This window comes from Schistocerca cancellata, chromosome 1 (assembly GCF_023864275.1).
Source record: "Schistocerca cancellata isolate TAMUIC-IGC-003103 chromosome 1, iqSchCanc2.1, whole genome shotgun sequence".
Classification (NCBI taxonomy): Eukaryota; Metazoa; Arthropoda; class Insecta; order Orthoptera; family Acrididae; genus Schistocerca; species Schistocerca cancellata.
Window position 1 is genome coordinate 403,183,983 of NC_064626.1, and position 23,451 is coordinate 403,207,433.

At 48.2% G+C, this 23,451-nt stretch overlaps 1 protein-coding gene across 1 annotated transcript in view; it reads right to left on the bottom strand.

The window, feature by feature from the left end:
* The window catches only part of LOC126179047 (homeobox protein prospero-like), a 62,482-nt gene extending 39,969 nt beyond the window's left edge, over window positions 1-22,513 (bottom strand). The window contains exons 1-7 of the mRNA XM_049924582.1: window positions 20,987-22,513; window positions 19,930-20,890; window positions 14,513-14,625; window positions 14,240-14,467; window positions 13,944-14,093; window positions 13,659-13,835; window positions 9,763-10,133 (exon numbers count right to left, since the gene is read on the bottom strand). Coding sequence (XP_049780539.1) covers window positions 9,763-10,133; window positions 13,659-13,835; window positions 13,944-14,093; window positions 14,240-14,467; window positions 14,513-14,625; window positions 19,930-20,890; window positions 20,987-22,372 — 3,386 coding nt within the window. The 5' untranslated portion in view covers window positions 22,373-22,513. The remainder of the gene's footprint in view (window positions 1-9,762; window positions 10,134-13,658; window positions 13,836-13,943; window positions 14,094-14,239; window positions 14,468-14,512; window positions 14,626-19,929; window positions 20,891-20,986) is intronic.
* Between the last annotated feature and the right edge of the window lie 938 nt (window positions 22,514-23,451).

Genomic DNA, 23,451 nt, shown 5'->3' on the forward strand with positions numbered 1-23,451 from the left:
TTCAATCCAATATCACATTGTTTGCACGCCCTAAAGACTACCTGTTTCGCCATTGCAGTACTTTGACTGAAAAATGTGATTTAAATAAGAACAGAATATTTTGCTTCATGAATTTATAATCATTTCTACCAGTCGGCAGTTTGCTCAGAAACCAGACACAAGGAATGAGAAATAAGCTAGCAAGTGTCAAAAGTCCAACTAAGGCGCAGTAATCTTAACTGTTGCTTCTACTAGGAAGAGCAATAGAAAGTTATCAGCCCTGTATCAGCATGCAAGAAATTACCTAGCTGACTTTGTTATTTTGCCTCACTTCGAACGATTACGTGAAAAAGACAGAGGTTAGATGGAGCCAATTCCCGTATTTAACACAAATTACCTTTAAGACTACTTCCAAGCCAATGGAACTTTCATAAAGTAAAGGAGTAGATAAACAGAGAAAGTGTCTGGCTTTTCTTCTTAAATTTCCGAAAAGTAATGAACTAGATTACATATGGCAGCCTCTTTCTCTCATTAACAGCATACTGTGCCATTACGCGTCAGTATAAAATGTGGTACAACCTCTTCCGTGCGAGTGTTGCAATATTGTGTAACGTAGAGGCAACTGAAAGCTGAATGCGGCGGGGGTGAGGCGTGGGCCGGTCACCCACTTGCTGCTGACAATGAAGAACAAAGACATTAAAACTGCGTCGTTAATACATCGGGTAATCGACAAGGTGCCTCGGAGACTACTCGTCAAGCGTAGCCTCGTAGTAACTTATTGAGATCTACAACGCTGCTCGAAAGCAAATTATATTCCATTAATCGAAGCAGAGCACACGCTACAGTAAGCGCGCTTTCCGTAATGACAGTGAAAAGGGATGACGGGAGCTTTACCGACTGTAACTCGGCTTAAACTGCGCCGTAAAACTAAATTAGTATTCAGTATCAAGTGTGGTATTTAAGTTGGCCGTCCGCGGCGAGGGCGTAACACAGCTCGCTGGAATAGAGGCGAGGGAAGCGCTCCGGTCAGAGAAGCCGGCAGTTCTCCTGCCAACGAGCACAGGGATGAATCGTTAATGACAACCCGCGCCACCGGCAGGTGTTGCAAGCCGACTTGGAGCCAAGTTGTATTACCTTAGACCATGCAATCAAATGCGTGTTCCTTATCTGTTAATCAGTTTCCTAATGTCGAGGCAAGATAAAGACAAAGCGTGGGGAAAAATTATACAAACTTTGCGCAAGTATATTAATGAGTCCCAGTTGAAATTAGTGCATCAGATGGCGGAGCTGGCAGTGGGATGGAAGGGTGGGGTGAGGGTTGGGGGAGAGGGGTGTTCGGCATAGCCAGGCAGTGTCAAAGTCTTAATTAGACAACGCCCCTGAATGCCATCACGCCAAACTGCTGGTGTATTTCTGTTTCTGTGCGAGCACCGCGAAAAGAACTTTCACGCTGTTTTTGCAGTAGTTCTTTGTTTCCAGTAAAGTGCCTAAAATGTGTTGCACTCGTTGGAGTTGTCTAACTGGCTCAGAGAATAATCAGTTTCGGAATTTACCCTGATAAAACTAGCTGTTAGTAAAATAATCCTGAAGTTTAGCAACATGATCAGAAAGGTTAATTTCAGACACTGAGCACACGATACGTGTACCTATATTTGCCAGAACACTATGGGAAGAGAAAAAATACAAAAACGATTTGGATTTTGATTTGTAACTGTGTTAACGATGCAATTAAAGCAAAGAAGACACTCTCTGTTGTATTAGTGCCATGATATTAATAGATTTTGAGAATTCAGGCCCTACGCAGGCGATGAGTACCCTTGAGAAGAAAAGCTGTTTGTTACTGTTGCATATGGGAAAACATAAATACGTGTGACTTTCTTGATGAATGATAATGACGAAAAATTTCATGAATTACTAATTCTCTGACAACAAAAGGACACTGGGGAAGCACGATACTCTACATTCCTCTTAGAGGAGGAGAAATCTAAAATATGATTAAGGGTGTGGGTTTCGGAAACTAACCCAAAGAGAGCTCTTTTGAGGGACAGTAATACTTGGCAGAACATACTTGAATGCTCCACAGTTCTAGGTGGCCCTGTTAGTAGCTACAGCGTAAACACAGACTGATAATCGGAAACAGTAAAATGCAACTATCAGTCTGTTGAAATCGCTCAGAACTGAGGTTCTGGGGCAACCGAAAAGACAGGGGCAGTTGACGATACTGATTTAGATCTTCCATGGGTTACTTAGATCATTCCAGTGATTGCACGGATGGTTCCTTAAAAAGTATTCTATCTGTGGTATCTCTCCAATCTGAGCCGTCGCTCCGTCCCTAGTTTGGCGTTTCTCTCTTGTGGTGATTCTAAAGTTTCAACAGATGTACATGAACTGCTACTTTCCTCCCTCTGGCTACTGAAGAATTTTCCTCAGTACATATTATCTACCAACTGGTGCGTGCAGGGACAGTGGCGTCTGTAAGTGCTTAGCGGACTGGTTGGAGGGCGGAGGTCTGCAGATGAGCAGCGGCCGCTGGGTTCAACCTCCGGGTCAGGTGTCAATCCGCGTGAAGCGGGCAGACCCTGCTGGGTCGGATGTCTCAGCAACAACAACATCGCACCGCCTAAGGCTTCGGCGGCTAAGCCTATCGCGGGGAAATAGCGGTGGGGCTTCGACCGCCACAAGATACCCAATAAAAGGATTTGATTCAGCATTCGGATGGGAGACAATGCAAGGAAATGCTGAAGCGCTAGCAATGCCAGCCGCCCCGCAGAGCTCGGAGAAACCGACAGCTCGCGAAACTACACTCTATTCAGTCACAGGGTACACATCCCAATAAGAATTTGACTCTTCTAACGTTTATCCTTTTTTGTTAAGAAGGAAATTTCCTAGTGTTTTACTACTTCTCTGTACGTAAGGTGCGGTTGCACTGAATCGTAGCTAGTTCGTTGTGTATGCAGAGGTTTCGAGCTGTGGAAAGAGCGATCTGTTACGTTTTGCGCCTGATACAGTTTTTTTTTTCGAAATGTGAATATAGAATCGCTGGAGCGGCTATCGGAACAAGTAAGATTGTATCACTGAACCATTGGCATCAGAGAAGAAATTCTGGGAGACAGATTTCCAGTTTCTTGCGAAATAAGCTGGCTTTGATAACTTCCTGTTTACTGTTGCTGTTTTTTTTTTTTTTGACCTATTAGCTGCTTATTGTCAACTGTTCATTACGAAGCTGGAGACGAAGAGAAGTGCCTAGTAGAACTGTTAACCCGTTGTCGAAAAGACACTCGAGATTAAATCCAAGCATTGTATATGCAATATTCTCTCACATACGAATTTACAGCATTTTTGCTTCGCTGTTGGATGTTATTTCAGTATAAGTAAGGTTTCTCTGCCTCCAGTAATTAGTAAATCTTAGAAAACATTTTCTCTGTTGGTACGAGTTTAATAACGAACGACTACTCTTTCGAGATTAGAATCTGAGGGAAAAATCCAGCCAGTAACACAAGTGAAGTAATTTATCACTTGTAAGTATCTGAAGTGTAGTTCTTGAACATAAGTATTAAGTAGACAAATAAGTTACCTCCTCAAGACACTTCACTTCTGACACCCACAAACTTAGTGGAGCAAAATAAAACAGTCACGGAAAATATTTATAAGACGGTTGCGGAGTTGGCTACTTTTAATGAAAAGGAGAACTGCTCGCCACAGAAAATGCTGGAAACCGTAATTTCAATGCACCGAGTACTTCTCTGTGACATCACGCTTGAGTGACGGAGAGGACCAGAAGTGTCTGTTGACCAGCTGAATGCAACATGAAATTGTGCTCACTATTTAACAGCGGGTGTTCAGATTCGACTGTTATGCCAGGCACAATACGTGAAAATCGTTTGCTAAAGTGTTTGCGCAAGGGGCTGAGGTTGGATGTGTTTTGGAAAAGATTCCAGCGTAGCAAGCAATGCAAAACTAAATGGCCAAATGGCGTGAAGCAGGCTCTGTGGAGAATAAAAACCTCAGCCTCCCGAAACGAGTTCGAATACCAGGAAACATTTCCCGTTTGAAGAAAGTCAGATGAAATCAAACACCGTTTAGCTGAGCAAGTGGGAATTAAGAGATCGCCGTGTCGAAACATCACGAAAAAGGAGCTGCATCTGTATACTGCGAATTTTTCTGTTGTTGTGCATGACTTAAAGCGTTCAGATCAACTTTCGCGTGTTGAATTCTGCCAGTGGCTTTCCATTTCTTCACATGAAGTCTGGTTCAGTCTGTCGGACTATATGGACCCGCAGAACGTGCGCTATTATGCATCAGAACATCCCCTTCAGTGCTTTGAAGAACTGATGCATAATTTCAAAATTGGTGTTTGGTACGGAAAGTATGGTGTTCGTAACGTAGTACGATTCTTTTACCAAAATGTTAATGCTAATCGATGTATGCGGAAAAGGTTTAATCCGTATGTCGATCAACTCAAAAATGAACGACTGTAGGGAGACAAGACGGAGTCACAGCTCGAAACGCTCTGACAATCTTGTCACACTAGTGCATGAGGTGTTCGCTGAGGACAATCAGTAGAGGCAGTGCAATCTCCTGCCCACTTCGATTGCTTGGTTTCTCTCTCCCTGCGGTTTTTACCCGTAGGACAAATTGAAGTGCCTGGTGTACTCGAATAATCCTCACACGTAGAAAGAGCTACATTAGAAGAGTGAAAACGGTACTGCTACTGTGCCTCAGGCAGAACTGCTGCGCATGTCTCATAGTGTGCCAAATCGAACGCAGCGCTGAATCAAAATGAACGGTGGCCACTTCCAGCATCTTCTGTGATGTTCGTTAACAACGGTCAGTCTCGTCTCAGTTTCATTGTAATTTTTTTCCGGGTCAGTATTATTTTACCCACGCTATTCCCCCCCCCCCCCCCAGCAAATGCCCGGTATGGAAATAGCGATTTAGAACTTCCGTGGTTTTTGTAGATCACTTCAGGCGTATGATGGAATGATACCTTTAATAAAGTCACGGGCATATCCTTCTCCAAAGTTCATTTGAAGGAAAGTGGAGCTCAGTCTCTAACGAGCAAGGTCTTCTGCCATTTGAAGGTCTTGCCGCAACTAATACGTTACACAGTTCCTGCGAACGTATACGTAGCTGCCTCTGGAAATTCGAACCGTAACCCACTGAATAGGTAACGGCTCGCCTGTTAAGAGAGCAATGAATAGCAAGTTTCATCTTTGTTCGGTGAAACCTCCCTGTTCGTCTCTTTCTACACCAGTTACGTAACAGATACAGCTCGAAATACCAGTTAATTTAAAGGCGCATTTTAGGAGTCTCTTGCACATAGACAACGAAGACGAGCGGGTGAAAAATGAATGCAGGTCGTGAGGAACGAGTGGAACTTGTACTGCCCCCACTCGTCTTCACAGGACCACTTGTGCCGACGAAACGAATCGTAACTTTTCCTCGCTGGGGGAAAAAAAAAGGTCCGAACTCGCCGTAGAGTTGCAACTAATAACGCGCTGGAACAACTTTAGTTCTCAGAACTGGCAGCGTGAATGTTTCATTAGTTTAGACAGAATAAAAAATGAAGACCAGTCCTGGACACGCTCGGCAGACCGCTGGTGGCCATTAAAAATGGAGCTTCTTGTGACAATAGGTTATCGGACGTTAGGCAAACAGCGAGGCGACCGTCCATAATGCAGGCCGGGGCGAAGGGTTGCCTGCGCCAAGGCGGCGCTGCAAGACGCCAAGACGAGGCAGGCCGCGCGGCCGCGTTCTCACGGCCGGCCGCTGAATAAGGAACGAGCGCGAGCCGCCGCCGCCAAAGACGGACTCTGTGATGACGTACCCGCCTGCATTATTCACCGTACTCCCCTTTCCGAAGTTGAGTCCAGCTGCCGGCCGCCTATAATCTTCGTTTGTGCATCTGTTATGATATTTTTTCCCCTCCCAGCCTTCCGCCTCTGTTACGTCGTATCTTCCCCGCGCAGGTCACAGGACTGAGGAGAGAGGGGGGGAGGGGGAGGGGGGTAAGGAGCTCCTTGGGGCGGTCGCCAACTTTGACTTGAGGATAACTTGAGTGTTGCGTTCGAAGAACGGAAAGGAAAACTTGGGTCGAGACTGATCGAACTCTGTCAGAGCGGAGGAAACTCTACGGGGTGAAGTCACACAGGAGACTGTTCGAGACACTGCTTCAGGAGGATGTACTTCAGGGCCACATATAGTATTGACGAACCTTACGTTCTGTAGAGCTCATTTTTATAATGTAGCACAGTAATGAATAACGAGGAGCCTTTTAGCCCTCTCTGATAGTTTCCCGACATCGTAGGGGTCTTTTGGGATGAAGAAGCACCATTTAGCCTAGACGCTGCTGCAGTCGATATTACGACTGCGTGAACGATCGAGTAAACCTGACAGAGAAACTGAAATGAAATGAAATGTCGTGTGACGAGGGCTTCCCGTCGGGTAGACCGTTCGCCTGGTGCAAGTCTTCCGATTTGATGCCACTTCCGGGACATGCGCGTCGATGGGGACGAAATGTAGATGATTAGGACAACACAACGCCCAGTCCCTGAGTAGAGAAAATCTCCGACCCAGCCGGGATTCGAACCCGGGCCCGTTGGATTAACAGTCTGTCGCACTGACCACTCAGCTACCGGGTGCGGACACAGAGAAACTGATAAGTAAGTACACAGAACCTTCTAGATCCTAGATACCTGTAACGCTGTTTACGCAGGTGCGGCTAAGTCTATCGTTAACCCGTTGAATCTTGCCCATTTCGAGAGCATTAGAGTGAATCTGTCTCAGAAGGCACCTTCCAATTTTCGTGGACGCTTCAAATTACTCCATAGTTTATAAACTAGATAATTCATTCAGTTACGGTGTGTACAGTGGATTTTTCGTTGGGCTAAACGTAATAGGCTGGAAAAAATGTACCTCATTAGCACTGGAATTCCACTGTTTGCAATTCCAGTGTTAGATAACCGAACATGCCTTACAGATCACTTAGAACTTTGAATCTCTACCTTCCTCTCCAGTTGCGAGTATACGGCTGAGAGAAAAAGTTGATTAGAGCCTCAAGGCAACAAAAATATCCTGCAGGACAATATCAATGAAACAAGGAATAACTTCAAATTTGTTAGCTGATGTACACAGAACGTTGCTGCTTACACGTCTACAATACTTCACGCGTTTTGGGTATCTGGTATCCAAATAACGTACTGATCAGATAACGACGTTTTCAGAGTTAACTTGTCAACTGTACAATTTATTCGCCACGAAAGATTAATCACATACACTGAATACATCTAAACATTGAGGAGAGGAGCTGACGAAAGCACAGCGCACGTTGTGTAATTCCAGTCATGCTTGCACATGCAAAAACTTACATTAGCACATTTATCAGATGCAGTCTCCGTATCAGTACGTTGAGTACTGACACTCCTTCGTCCACCATACCTTTCATAACCCTACGTCTCAAGAATGCTCAAAAAATGGTTCAAATGGCTCTAAGCGCTATGGGACTTAACATCTGAGGTCATCAGTCCTGTAGACTTAGAACTAATTAAACCTAACTAACCTAAGGACATAACACACATCCATGCCCGAGGCAGGATTCGAATCTCTGACCGTAGCAGCAGCGCGGTTCCGGACTGAAGCGTCTAGAACCATTCCGCCACAGCGGCCGGCTCAAGAATGCAGTTTGTCCGTTATGCGACAAATAGTTAAATTTGCAGAAGAGTGAGTTACATGTAAGAGGAGTGCGTGAACAGAAACAGGAATGCAGAGAGTAACTGCGTAGTTGCTGATGCTAGTCGCTGTTCGTGAGAATGTTAGCATCTCTCATCAGTTGTACTCGATTGTACTGTCAGCTAGAGGGAATGCCAAATGCGCTGCTGGATCAGAAGTATCCGGACACGTTTATGCAAAGCGAAACTGACCTGTAGATGCCACGAGGGGCGGGACCGCGAGAATTAAAAGAGGCGGAATACTGTGCAGTTACAAGAGAAGAAGTTACATCCAACGGGTCGGTCGGAAGAGCTCAGTGACTTCGAACGTTGTCTCGTCGTTGGACGTCACCTGAGCGTCAAACTCATCAGGGACATTTCAGCCCTTCTAAAGCTGCCCCAGTGATTTGGTTAGCGATTTGTCTGTGAAGAGGAAACGCGAAAGAACAACTACAGCTAAACCAAGACCGGACGTACCTATCCAGCATAGCAGAGCGTGGTTGTAAACATCACGTGGATGGAACCACTCGTGAGTGCCAAAGTGCTGCCAGCCGTCCATCTAGCACAGTGACTGTGTGTAGTGAGTTAAAAAGAATAGGGTACATCGGTCGAGCAGCTCCTGATGGGTCATATGAAGTCGGCTCTAAGCGACGCTTGATGTGGTCTAAAGAGAAACGCCACTGATCAGTGGACGACTGGAAACGAGTGATTTGGAGCGATGGATCACGCTATACCCGTGCCAGTCTGATGGAGGGGTTTAGATTTGGCGAATGTCCGGAGAATGATAGCTGGCTTCGTGTCGTGGTACAGAGGAGGTAGTGTTAGGCATGCGATGTTTCCATCGTTAGGTGTGGTCCCCATATTGCACTTAAGAAACCGCTAAGTGTGGCAGGCTATAAACACATAGTAGGGCATCGTGTACTGTGTGCAGTAAAGGAACGATTCGGGCAACATGATTGTCTGTATCAGCGTGACAATGCACACAGTCCTACAACAGCAGATTCAAGGCAATGGTTTGTGGACAATGAAGTTACTGAAATGGGCTGGCCTGTCCACAGTCCCAATCTGCACCAAATGGAGCACCTTCGGAACGAGAATGAACGTCGACTTCACTCCAGACCTTAGCGACCAACAACTATCATCAGTGGTTTTGGCTCCTGAGGCAGAATGGGCTGTTATTATTCCACAGACATTCAGAGACTTCCATTGAAAATATTTCCAGAGAGGTCAAGCCATCGTAAAAGCGAGAGTTGTGCCATTTTGATGGCCGCTGATAAATATCCGGATACTTTAGATCAGATAGCGTACGGTCCGATTTAGCACTTCCTTGCCACCTTTAATTCCATTGTTCATAATGGCGTGCAAGGAAGGGGGTTGGGTGGGGTGGAGGGTTGTTGGAAGAGACTACGAGTGACACGTATGCGTGAAGTCTATAAAGAGAGAGTATCGGAATACAGAAGACAGCAAATACGACTTTTAATTCAATAGGTGGCCACGAGGAAAGACAGCTAGCAATCCGACCTATCGACGACGAGGTCATTATAGAACGAGCACAAGCTCAGACTCGTATGGAAATCGAAACTCATCGAAGAAATATTCCCAGCATTTGACTTAGGTGAGTGAGGAAAATACTGCTTTAGTGGACGGGGATTTAAACCGCCGTTCTCGCAAACGGTTGGGTTGGGCTGTCTGGAGGAAGAGACCAAACCGCGAGGTCATCGGTCTCATCAAATTACGGAAGGACGGGGGAAGGAAGTCGGCCGTGCCCTTTCAAAGGAACCATCCCGGCATTTGCCTGGAGCGATTTATGGAAATCACGGAAAACCTAAATCAGGGTGGCCGGACGCGGGATTGAACCGTCGTCCTCCCGAATGCGACTCCAGTGTGCTAACCACTGCACCACCTCGCTCGGTTCCCAAATGGTGTTTCATCGTGTGACCTCGTTCATTATTACCAGGAAAGGAAAGCATTCTTCAAAAGTCTGAGAGCAGAGCACACTGTCTGGTGGACGAAGGAGCAGAGGGCGCGTCAGCGAGCAGGGTAGAGTCTAGGAACTACACATTGGAGCGAAACTCACTACAGCTTGGAGCAAAAGGATATTGTAGGCTGAATGCCGTCGTAGGGCCCCTCGCCGGAGTTGCAGTCGGAGTTCCTGTCGACGGCGTCGGAGGCTGCGCGCAGGTGCGAGTAGTCGGGCGAGGCGCCGTGCTGCGCGGCCGCCAGCAGCGCGGGGTGCAGCAGCGACTGCGGGTGCGGGGGCGGCAGCGGCGGCGACTCAGCGCCCGCCACGGCGCCGCCGGGGGGCGAGCCCGCCCCCGCGCCGCCGCCCAGGTGCATCGCGCCGGGGCCCGCCTGCCCGGGGCCGCCCACCGGCACCTGCACCGCCTGCTGGCCCGCCGACTGCACCGGCGGCACCGCCACGGGGCCGCCCGCCTGCGCGCCGGACACCTGCGGGCGACAACGCTGCGTGTACACGACGATTGCCGCACCCCGGGCGTGCACTCCCAGTACATCACCACTGTTATACCCGACAGTCTATGTAAACTTCACCTGTTCCTAAAAACACTGTAGGAAATTCTAGTCTGAACCTCGATCGGCGTCAGAAGTAGTCACTCAAATCCTCCGATATTAAACTACTGGCCATTAAAATTGCTACACCAAGAAGAAATGCAGATGATAAACGGGTATTCATTGGACAAATATATTATACTAGAACTGACATGTGATAACATTTTCAACGCAATTTGGGTGCATAGATCCTGAGAAATCAGTACCCAGAACAACCACCTCTGGCCGAAATAACGGCCTTGATACGCCTGGGCATTGAGTCAAACACAGCTTGGATGGCGTGTACAGGTACAGCTGTCCATGCTGCTTCAACACGATACCACAGCTCATCAACAGTAGTGACTGGCGTATTGTGACGAGTCAGTTGATCGGCCACCATTGACCAGACGTCTTCAATTGGTGAGAGATCTGTAGAATGTGCTGGGCAGGGAAGCAGTCGAACATTTTGTGTATCCAGAAAGGCCCGTGCAGGACCTGCAACATGCGGTCGTGCATTATCCTGCTGAAATGTAAGGTTTCGCAGGGATCGAATGAAGGATAGAGCCACAGGTCGTAACACATCTGAAATGTAGCGACCACTGTTCAGAGTGCCTTCAATGCGAACAAGAGGTGACCGAGACGTGTAACCAGTGGCACCGCATACCATCACGCCGGGTGATACGCCAGTATGGCGATGACGAATACACGCTTCCAATGTGCGTTAACCGCGATGTCGCCAAACACGGATCCGACCATCGTGATGCCGTAAACAGAACCTGGACTCATCCGAAAAAATGACGTTTTGCCATTCGTGCACCCAGGTTCGTCGTTGAGTACACCATCGCAGGCGCTCCTGTCTGTGATGCATCGTCAAGGGTAACCGCAGCCATGGTCTCCGAGCTGATAGTCCATGCTGCTGCAAACGTCGTCTAACTGTTCGTGCAGATGGTTGTTGTCTTGCAAACGTCCTCATCTGTTGACTGAGGGATCGAGACGTGGCTGCACGATCCGTTACGGCCATGAGGATAAGTTGCCTGTCAGCTCCTCTGCTAATGATACGACGCCGTTGGGATACAGTACGGCGTGATGGTACCATTTCTCCTCTTTACACGAGGCAGCACAACAACGTTTCACCAGGCAACGCCGGTCAACTGCTGTTTGTGTATGATAAATCGGTCTGAAACTTTCCTCATGTCAGCAGGTTGTAGGTATAGCCACTGGCTCCAGCCTTGTGTGAATGCTCTGAAAAGCTAATCATTTGCATATCACAGCATCTTCTTTCTGTCGGTTAAATTTCGCGTCTGTAGCACATCATCTTCATGGTGAAGCAATTTTAATGGCCAGTAGTGTAAATGACAAATGAAATACACACAAAGCGATGTAATCGTCTCATTCTGACGCTGCCTAGAGACTGCTTGCATGCCAGTATTCACCTTATTTAAATCTGAAACACAAGGCTAAAGGAAAAACCACCAGGCCTCGCATTATGCGTTGTGTACCACGAGAAATGCTCTGTATTCAGGGATATGACAAGAATCAGCATTCGAAGAAAAAAATTGTAGTAAAAATGGGCTCTAAAATACATACTAGAGCTACTTAGGTCCGATCGGTCGTGAAATGGAAACCAGTCTGTCGTAACGTTGTGCAATCTTAAAAACAGTTTCCTCATGGAAAGCAGCCACCTCCGCTTTCCGCCAGTTCTCTAAGCTGGTCTGTAGCTCGTTGTCTCCGCCAAAATTTTGTCCTCACAGTCGGCGGTTCATGGGAGGAGACATGAAAATCAGACGGTGGCACGTCCGGACAGTATTGTTGGCGATCAGAATCTTCCCGTTGAAAACGTTGCAGGAGCGTCTTCGTTGCCCTTGCAGTATGATACCGAGAATCGTCATGAAGAAGGAAGTGCATGACCGTTACGTTACGTGGGCTGCACGAAACCAGCGAAATCTCACGGCAGGCGGCCAAATTGGCGAGAGACTATTTTTTAGGGATCTTTATGCGCTCACTGTGAGCTCAGAACCAAAAAGAGCGACGTGACGCGATCGATGTGCAATTAGAGACACTGTGCAACATACCTGTGCAAAGTTTCTTCGGATTTTTACTGTTGTTTCCGTTTCGTTCCCGATCGGACTTTACTTTCCTAATTGCCCTTGTAAGATAACTGTGAAACAACTCTACTTCAAACTCTTTGTTTCTATATTTCGGGAGCCGGTAGTGTGGACAAAAACAAGGGAAAATCATATAGTAAACATGGGCTCTGAATTGTGTAGTAGTAAATGTTGTGAGAAGCAAACCATCACTGGTAATCATAGTTACTTCAATTCTAAAAGTCGTATTATTTATACAAACGTAGAGGTGAATGTCATCGACAGCTATGTGGGACCAATTACTGTTGAAGGAAATTTCGTAACGTGGCAGCTAGTGTCCCAGAGGGTGAAAAATAAATGTGACAAACCAAGGGAAAGGCCTATGTTGTGTTGGAAATAAAATTCAGACCCTCTTGTAAATATCACACAGGCTGATCATTAGACCACTAGGGAGTAACATGTCTGAATTAACTATCTTGATCATCGCATGGATAGCACACAGACCAAAACTATTCCCTTCACTCACAAGTTATGGTAGTTTCATCTCATAAAATGGTTTGGCTTCAGGCATTAACGACAGAGAGAGCAGTGGGCGAATCACATACTCCTGCATACCGATGTCCAGTGATACCATACGCAGATAGATTACTCATTAGCCTGTCTTTAATTTCTCCCGACTACCGTAATCCAAGTCGAGTTTGTGCTGCTTTTGAAGGTTTTAATGAGGAAACTTTTTTAAAAAAAATTTCGACAGAGACTGAATGGATGTAGAAATTTAGTACATTTCTTATTCCATAAACTTAGTATTTGTTTCCCAGTGTATAGTTCTGGATCAAAAAAAAGAGGCGAACTTGACACGAAGTCACTTCATAGGAATGGATGACTTTTCACCTTCTTTATTGTGGGTTTTCCAATGCTAAATACTGGGTGGCATAGTGCCGAGCTACCTAAAAGGTAAATTAGTGACAAAAAACAATACAATTCCTGTACAATGGTTTTAAAGAGTTGTTCAGATATAAATACAAATTTCATTTTGCAAAATTTCTGATCCCAGGTGTCAGGAGTACAAACGAGTTCTCGCTTTCTGAATATGAATCTGACATTTTTGGTTTTCAGAGAATATTTCACCCCTTTCATTTTGCTGCTTTCAAGAAACTTTTTCCCCAGCTCATTCGAGTTCGAGCTGTAACAGGATTAGTGTCTTCCCCAGCGAATAGCTCTGTCTCATATCGCATAATTATTTAGTCGCAGCACAAAGCTACCCTGGTTTACAGTGCATGAAGATAAGATTTTTGCCTACTGGAACATTGTCTATTAGCGAAAAAAAGGAGGCTCCAAGTACCTGTTGCTGTTGCTGCTGTCCGCCGTAGAAGGGCGAGTACGGGGAGAAGACCTGCGACTCGTGCAGTGACGGGTTGGGGATGGCCACAGAGGTCGGTAGCGAGACCGGCATGATGGGCGGCGGGGGCGGGGGGTGGTACGGCCGCTGCGACACCGCCTGCGGAGGAACGCCTCCCACCTGGAAAGATCATCCGTCGCTCACCATCCTTCCAGCGTGACGCGTATTCCGAGACAGAGGAAAAGGAAGTCGGGAGGCAGAGGCGGTGACTGAGGGTGCGGCGGTTACCTGCTGCGGCTGCTGCGGCGGCTGCGGCGGCGGCGAGTCGGCGCCCGCTCCCGGGCCCGGCGCCATCATGCCGCCGTACTTGCTGGGGTCCGGCCCGTCCTGCGCCAGGATGCGACTCACGGTGCGCGGCGTGATCCGCGTGTCCGTCACCTGCAACATCGACGTCTGACGTCAAGGAAATTAGGCGGCGACTGTCACACCGGCCGGCGAGGCCTCCCCGTAAGGGGGCAGGCTTCGGCGTAATGTTTCACAGAGAACCAAAGTATCTGCCATTGAGGGGTGAGACGGTGCTTTACCTTGTGCCGCTTCTTCTTGGGCGCGACCACGAGGCTGAGCGCCTCGTTCTGTTCGGGTACTCCGTCCCTCGAGTCGCCGCCCCCGGCGCCGCCCCCGCCGCCACCACCGCCTCCTCCGCCCCCGCAGAAGGGGTTGACGTGAGGCGGGCCGGCGAGCCAGGGCGCGGCCGCCTTGGGGGTGGCGAACATGGCGGCGGTGGGCGACGGCCGCACGTGCGACGGCGCCTGCTGCTGGCCGCCCGCCGCCCCCACCTGCTGCGGCGCCATGCCCGCCAAGCCGCCGTCCGCCGACTGCGGCGTCATCGCCATGCTGGGGAACGCCGTGCCGTTGACGCGGGGCGTGCCTGGCGCCGAACCACCGCCGCCACCTGCAGCACAGCACACGTCTGGTCGCCTTAGTGACGAAGTCTGCTGTCGGCGCTACCCACCTAAACTACTCTGCACAATGGCAATGAGCTTTAGTGCAAGAAACTTTCAAAATATAGACCCTGTACTGCCCCTAGTACACATGAAACGAACGACAAAAAAAAAAAAAAGCCTCTAAACACTATGGGACTTAACATCTGAGGTCATCAGTCCCCTAGACTTAGAACTACTTAAATCTAACTAACCTAAGGACATCACACACAGCCATGTCCGAGGCAGGATTCGAACCTGCGACCGTAGCAGCACTGCGGTTCCGGACTGAAGCGCCTAGAACCGCTCGGCCACAACGGGAAATAAACGGCACACAGTGGTGGAAATACGAGGGGATTCAGTTAGTAATGCAACACATTTTCTTTGTCAGTCAGTTTCGGTTGAAGAAATGCGGAACTTGTTTTGGAACATCGTGGAATATTCCCGCTTCAACGCCTATACTTTCATGAAGTTCCAATGGGTGACGGCGCTATACGAAGCCTCCATATGGCGTCTGTAACGGAGATGCTTTCCGAGCAGAGACCTGCCGTGGAGTTTCTTTCGGTGGAAAACCAGATCATCGCAGATATTAATAGGCGCTTGCAGAATGTCTACTGAGATCTGGCAGTGAACAAAAGCACGGTGAGTTGCTGGGCGAGGTGTCTGTCATCATTGTAACAAGGTCACGCAAGCCTGTGGCTCCTGCAACGTTGGAACGTGCGGACAGTCACATTCGAAGTAATCGACGGATTACAATCAAACCCCTCGCTGTACAACAGCTCATCTCTGTTGGCAGTGCTGGCGCACTCGTCCGCTACTTGGGATGCACAAAGGTGCGTGGCTGCTGGGTTCGTAGCCGCCTAGCAGGAGATCATAAAAAGCAACGAAGGACCATGTGTGAAGAACTGCTTGCGCGTTACAAGGCTGATCATGTCAATTTTTTGTCCATCATCGTCACAGGCGATGGCGCCATACCACTTCTCCTCCGAAGAAGAAGTTCAAAGCCGCGTTCTCAGTCGACAGAGTCATGGCGATGCTCTTCTGGGACTCAGAAGGGGCTTTAATTTTTTGATGTTGTCCCTCGTGGTGCAGCAGTCAACTCTGCTGTGTATTGGGCTACCCTCAGAAATAAATGACCAGAGTGTTCGTCGCCACAAAAATGCAAACGAACTACTCATTCTCCATGGCAACGCAAGGCATCACACAAGTCTGCGCACACTAGGAAAGCTCACGAAATTTTATTAGCCTCTGCTTCCTCATCCACTCTACAGTCCAGGTCTCGCACCTTGCGACTTTCATCTGTTTGGCACAATGAAGTATGCACTCCGCAAAAAGAAGCACATGGATGATAGGGATGTTACTGATGCAGTGAGACGTGGGTTCTGACGTCGGCTAGTGGAGTGGTACCATGCAAGCATACAGGCCCTCCCAGTAAGGTGGCGTAAATCCGTCACATTGAACGAATACTATGGTAAAAAATAGGGTACGCAGCCAAAAGAGTGGGCAGTAATATGGTGTGTGGGAATCCTGAATAAAATCAACCTGCTCTCAGAAAAAAAAGTGTTGCATCATTTGCTGAACACCACTCGTAACAACGTTTCATTAGAATACAGCTCTAATCAATATGAAAACTTTTTGACCACTTAAATTATTTAATGAAGCATCATGTTTCGAGGTATAAAAATCATCTTCAGGCTGGAATGCCAATATCAAACCCTTTAATACAAGTACAAGTAGATATTAAAGCTCTTTTGTACAGTCTTGGGACGTACTCTGGTCATATTTCTCCATATCTTGCTGTGGATTGTTCGGTTATCTCCGTTGCTATGGCTCCTTCGAACATGTTACCCACTACGTAAGACTTTCGTGGTCGTTGTCATTAAAGATAAAATCTTCTAGATTGTTAGATTGCGTCCTATTTCTTCTACATGATCGACGTTTCTACCCCTCTGATGGTATCTTCTTCAGATCTTGTGGTGTCCATGATTGGCTGAAAACTCGGTCGACTGTGGGCATCACAAGTTCCTGAAGAAGATCCCAACGGACGGGACGGAATATCGATCGCGTAGAACAAATATGACGCGGCCTGACAACTCATAAGATTTTTCCTTGATGTCAACGACTGTTCACAAATTACCAAATGTTACTTTAAACACAACCTCACAATCAACTACTTTTGTTAATTTTTTTGTGCTGCCATTATTGCCTGACTTTAGGTTTATGCCTAGAAACATGTTGCTTCCTTCAGTGATTTACGTACTCAACAAATTTTGTGATTGATAGTGGTCTCTCAAAAACCTTTTCTTATTTTTGAATTAGTCAAGGTCGATTAAAAGTTAATATGGCTTTACGTAGTTAATCTTGATCTGTTCGTGCCCCACCGTTGAATAATGTCAATGTTAATAAGAAACCATAAGCCATGTTTCAGGTACGTTTATTACTGTACAGCCAGTTTCGTTTTGAAGTTGTTTAGTGAATGTCGAGAGCAAGCGGACAGAGGTCATTCGCTTTTAATGTGGGCGCTATAGGGTTCGCCACTAGTGAGAGGTGACTCACTTACAATGAAAAAAGACATAACGTCGCTTTGAGGAGCTTTTTTGGGAAAACGAGAGTCTTAATATTATTCAGCATAAAAAATGAATAAAACTGAACGTTTCTTATGTATTCTAGGGACTTTGTGTCTTTTGGCTGAAATATTAAAGTATATAAAAAAGTAACTAAACACGTAAAAAAATCAACTTTTTTATGTGTGTTCTAGTTGTTACTCTCAGCTTCACTTTGTACAGAAATAAGTATGTTTGTCAAATTACAGTAGTCTCCCATTTTTTAACTTATACTCTTATTTCTACTTTTTCCTGATTACAATTTGATGAGTTAAATCGAACTCTTAGTTATTGAGACTTTCCGTTAGGTGTCTCGAACAATGATATATCTAGAGTCGACTGTATCTGGCAAACATTTTAGCCTTTCTGGAACACTCGATGCGACTAAAAGTTGGCTTCAAATTGATACCAAGTGCTGCTTTATCTGAAATGATGACACACATTACCCCTGACCATTACCGGTCAAAGTCATTACGCGTGTGCGAATAGCCCAAATTATTATTAGCATGTGAAACTGCAAGCAATTTTTGTGTAAAATACTTTGGATGTCTGACAGTCTCACAGTGTTAAAGCAATATACTCCTGTTGCAGGTAGCTTATAGTGGGGTGACTGCCTGTTGCTCTAGTTTGCGTGTGTATGTGAACAGACACATCGGCCAAACAGATCTTTACCAAAAGTGCTCGAAACGTGAACTGTTAATTTTCTGTGGGAACAGAACACTTCGCAGGAATCAGAAAGTGCCAAATTTACTTTCATTGGCAAAACATCGTAAGATAGGTTCGCTATTGATATGAAATTCTTAAGTATTACGGCAATGCAAAAGTATGTTAAGTGAGGATGCCAAAGTGCGCCGAAACGTCTCGTGCTGAAAAGCCTGGACAAACTAATTTAATTTGTCGGAAGTTATCGTAAAAAAAATAGCTGTCACAAAAACATCAATCTGACTTTACATAAACAATAATAGCTTCAGGCACAATGAAATGCTTTTCGCCTTCCATGCTTTCATCTGCACGTATTTTACGACGACGAGAATCTAGGAGTACACAGAGCACGTACAAGTTGCGCTTTTAATGCGTACTTAAATGGCTGTCCCTGTGAAATGAGAGGGAAACACCTTGACTTCATATTTCCACATTAAATATATTTTTATTTTTCCTTGTCTTATTTTGTATATGTTCTTGTATTTGGGATGCAAGTGCAAGACACTCCGAGAAGTTATTGCATCAGAAATATTGGAATGCGAAATGTGCGTAAGACTGCTCTGTACGGATTAACTGCGTTCGAATTTTTTTTATCAATAATAGTTGAAATGGCGCTGTCTTCACTACGGTCCATAAATATAAATATTGTGTAATATTTTGTATACAAGAACATGGTCGCTAAGTAAAAAAAATTCATTCTAGCCCTTTCGTTCACCAAATTCTTACGACGCAGATAGAGATTGTATGTAGTAGGAAATATCAATAGCAAATAATCTTTTTAATTGGGAAATTGAAAGACCAACACTAACTTCTATGTCAGATATGCAATATTTTATCTGAAGCAATAACAAGAATTTCTTTTTAACTGCGTTTAAAACAGCGAGGTGTCCTTTTTAAATTTTACGATGCACTTCTTCAGAAACACTTTTCGCTCTTACATAGTACAATTCGAGGTTGTAACAAGAACAACCGAGCATTTGAAACAACAAAGAATAACTCATTAATCAGCGGTCTAGTCTTTCAATTATGTCACTGCGCAAAAGAAAGAAAAATGAATGAGAATAAATAGTAAAGAACTAGAAAATACTGAGCGTCAACGGTTGTTGTGTTTCGACAGAGGAACATTCAGGCTGATGCACAGTGCTAAAATGTGGATCTATTTGAAACGAGTGGATCATTTCGTTACAGTAACTCAACTCTGGCGGAAAGACTATAGAGAAATTCCGTTAACTATTACGGGCACATGAAAGGTAGCAACATTATGTGTACTGAAGTGCTGCTTATTTGTGACAGTTTATCAGGTGTACAAAAATCTTTCGCATTTTCGAAGAAGCGCAAGGATGAAAGCTGTAGATTCTAGTTAATGCACTGTTTGAATCATATCACACTTGCAGCTACGGACTGTGTTCTAAAAAATTTCACGTAACTGTTAGGCATTTTCATCTAGAAATTTAACACATTATTACATACGACATCTTTTTAATGTAGAAGACTCATCTTCTAACATAGAGCGTGAGGTGATATCTGCATTGTTTATGTAAGTGATTGTATTCGTTACACGGATCTAGCAAAGGATACTTTTAACCGTATTAGGGGCCACAGACTTTTTATGGGTAATGTGAATTACCTATATCAGGTATATAAAGCACTACAGTAGACGCAATGCTTGCGGAAATGAACACGAGCAGTTGCGACGGAAGGAGCGACAACGTGAGCTCGGGGCTTCGCCCACAACAGCTGTCCACCGGGATATGGCGTTCGGCTGCTCCAGTTACGCGAGGCGTCGTCGCAGCATGCGGGCGTCAACAGGTGGGCGCCACCGTGTCTGTCATGCCGTGGCGTATGCTTAACAATCACAAACCGTCTCACACCTTTCGCTAAGCCGAATCACTTGTGAACATTCTAAAAAGCTGTTTTTAAACGAGTTACGTGCTTCAGATGAAGTCTGAGTAGGCAACATGACAGGTACAGGAGTTATTCAGCACTTACCTCCACGGTCGATGACCTTAGTCCTGGGGCTCTTCCTGTCGAGTAGCTGCGACGCCAGCAGGAGGTCCTTGTTCAGCTGCTCGGCGGCCACAGCCGCTGCTTCCGACTGCTTGAAACGCCGCTGCTGCACGAACCGGGACACGATCGAGTCGATGAGACTCGAGAGCGAGGCGGTGATCTCCGATTTGAGGACGTCTGCGAGGCCCTCGAGATCGGCGCCGGAAACTGGGGCGGCGGCCACGCTGTTGCGGAACATGGTGAAGCGTTCAGAAAAGTCCGCCGAGACAGCAGAGCTCTTCATTTGCTGCTGCTGCTGCACAACTTGTTGTTGTTGTTGCTGTTGTTGTTGTTGCTGCTGCTGTTGCTGCTGCTGTTGTTGCTGCTGCTGCTGTGCAACAGCTTGTTGCTGTTGCTGCTGATGGTGCTGCTGTGCAGCCAGCTGCTGCTGCTGCTGTTGTTGCTGTTGCTGTTGCTGCTGGGCGGCGAGTTGTTGCTGTTGTTGCTGGTGGTGGTGGTGCTGCTGCTCCGCCACGGCAGCCGCCGCTGCTGCGTCCTTGGCCATCCTCTCCTGCTCCAAGAAGAGCTTGTGGCTGACGCCCAGGTACATGGCAGCGGCGTTGCTGAGGGGGTGGTGGTGTTGGTGGTGCTGCGCCATCTGAGGGTGGCCCTCGTGCATTTGTTGCTGCTGCTGCGGCGTCGGTTGCTGCTGCTGCGGCGGCTGTTGCTGTGGTTGTTGTTGTTGGTGGTGCATCATCGGCATGCCGCCGTTCATCGTCTGCATCATATGGTGTTGCTGTCCCATTTTGGGAACGGGTAACCTGTTCGCCGGAGAGCACGGCTTGGGAGTCACGTTCTTATCCGGCACGCCGACGGGAGGCATCGCCGGGGGTTGCTGCGGCATAACGACCGGGGGCGGAGGTTGCTGCTGCGGCACAGCAGCCATGGGAACCGGCGGCATCACCTGCGGCAGTTGCTGCTGCTGTGGGGGCGGCGGGGGCGGAGGTGGCGGAGGCGGGGGTGGCGGCGGCGTCGGGCTCGGCGCGTCCGCGTCCAAGTCGCTGCCTCCGTCGTCCATGTCGGCACAATCCGACGACTCCTGCTCCATCCTCGTGCACAGCTGAACGTATTTCTGTTGCATCTCGGCCAGTTGCTCCTGCATCGACCGCAGCTGCGACTTCAGGGCGTTCTTTTCGACTCGCTTCTGGCGCACCTCCGGCGGTTCGATCAACAGGTCGTCTTCATCGTCCATGAGGAGTCCCAGCCCTGCAGACAGGTGCAGCTGCTGCTGCTGCTGGCTGCTGCTGTCGTGCTGGACAGGGTGGTACAGCTTCCTCTTCTTACAGCCGTTCACCGCGATCGGCACAGGGCTCGACCGCATCGACGACACGATGTTCTCCACGCGCGCTCGCTTCAGCTCAGCCATATGTTCCGAAGGCTTGTGCTGGCTGTTCGGCGTCGTGCTGGTGGATTGGTGCTGCTGCTGTTGCGACTGCTGCCCCGAAGACGGCGACGGGACGTCCTTGTCCTTGCCGTCCTTGTCGCCGGATTGCGCGTCGCTCTCCGTCTCGTCCTTCAATCGATTCCCAGAGTCGGAGGCGGGAGACGCGAGCGACTGCTCCGTGTCGGAGCTCGCGCCGCCGTTCAGCGCCTCCTCCATCTCCTTCTTGATCTCCTTGGAGATCTGCTTGCTGACGGCGCCGGCGACCTCGTTGAGCGCCTCCTCGACGGCCGTCGTCGACTCCTCCTCGCCGCTCTGCACCTCGCCGTCACTGCCGTTCATGGCCACTTCCTTGTCGCCCATGCCCTCGGACGTGACGTCGCCGTTCTTGAGCTGCAGCAACAGGTCGTTGTTGTTGCTGGTGATGCTGTTGTTATTGTCCGGAGAGCCCGGGTCACCGCGCAGGTCGTGCAGGTCGAGGCCGAGGAGGTCCTTCTTGCGGCCCTGCAGGATGTCCCTGAGCATGTGGTGGGCCAGGTCGCCCGGCGGCGGACTGCCCGCGCCCGTCGTGTCCTCGCCGTCGAGCCCGCGTCGGATCACCGACGTGGCGTTGAGGCAGTCGAAGGCGCCCTTGGAGTCGCCGCCGGCGCTGTTGTCCATCATGACGTCGGGCCCGGCGCTGGTGGCGACGCCCCCGCCGCCCGCCTGGCCGCCCCCGCCGCCTCCGTCTGTCTTCACTCCCTGCCTGCCGAGCAGCTCGTTGAGCATCTTGGCGGGCGCGAACGCCGCCGGCCCGAACAGGCCGAAGTGTTGCTGGCTTTGGCTGAAAATGGCGCCGTACAGTCCTCCGCTGAGGAAGCTCGGTCGCGAACTGAAGTTCGGTATGGACGAGTAGCTGTTCCTGGGCTCGCCCGCGTCCACTCGCTGCCTCGTGCGCTTTGTCTTCTTCAGCAGTTTATCTCCGTACAACCCGAAGCATTCGGCCTCCTCTTCTGATGACATCATAAGAAAGCGCCTCTGTTATTGGCGGAGGGTCCGCTGCGAGTGGTAGGGGCCCCGGCGCAGCCAGTGGAGCTCCGCGCCTCCCCTCCTCGGCACCTCGGCGACTCCCCTCCTGGTGCGGGCTGTGCCTCTGCCGCTGCTGCTGCTGTACTCCGGCCGACGGCGCGCCGCTCAGACTCACTTGCCCATCGCCGCGCCTGCAACAAGCCACCGCACACCTGGCGTCAGCGCACACCCGCCGCTCGCCCTCGCCACTGCTGCCGCTGCCGCTGCCGCCGCGCGCTCTGCCTCAAGTCAGTTCCACAGCCAGTGCCCTCTCGTGCCCTGCTACTGTACTGGTTTCTACCAACAAATAAGCACAATGCAGTTGCTACAATTTACCAAAATAAAGTGTTACGAAGCGTTTCCATACAACGATCCCTTTTCAGGTACCTTTCACGACACTAATGTACTGCTTTTTAATCTCTGTTTTGAGCTGAACAGCTAATTGGTACCAAAGTTAATGATGAATTGGAACCACCACTGCCCTGTTGATATTCATTTATTGCGCCACGGCCGGTTTCTGTAACCGTCGTTTGCCGGCCGGGATGGCCGAACGGTTCTAGGCGCTATAGTCTGGAACCAGCTACGGTCGCAGGTTATAATCCTGCCTCGGGCATGGATGTGTGTGATGTCCTTAGGTTAGTTGGGTTTAAGTAGTTCTAAGTTCTAGGGGACTGATGACCTCAGAAGTTAAGTCCCATAGTGCTCAGAGCCATTTGAACCATTTTTCTAACCGTCATTTCCAGGTTTTGCCTCAACGTTACATAAGGCAACTATACCGCCTAAACATTGATACTGGCACAACTCGGCAATGAACGAAACCGGTTATGACACAATCAAAGTGTTTCAGTACAGCTGTGGTGGTTCTCATTAACCCCAAATATTGGTACTGCTTGTTTTCCCAAGAAATGAACATGACGGACGTACTATAAATTACCAAAATAGTTACGAAACCTTTGATTACCAAGGTACTGTGTTCAGATAGGGTTACCTTTCTGGCCAGAAGTTCACTTTTAGAGTATGTAGTGGAAATATCACGA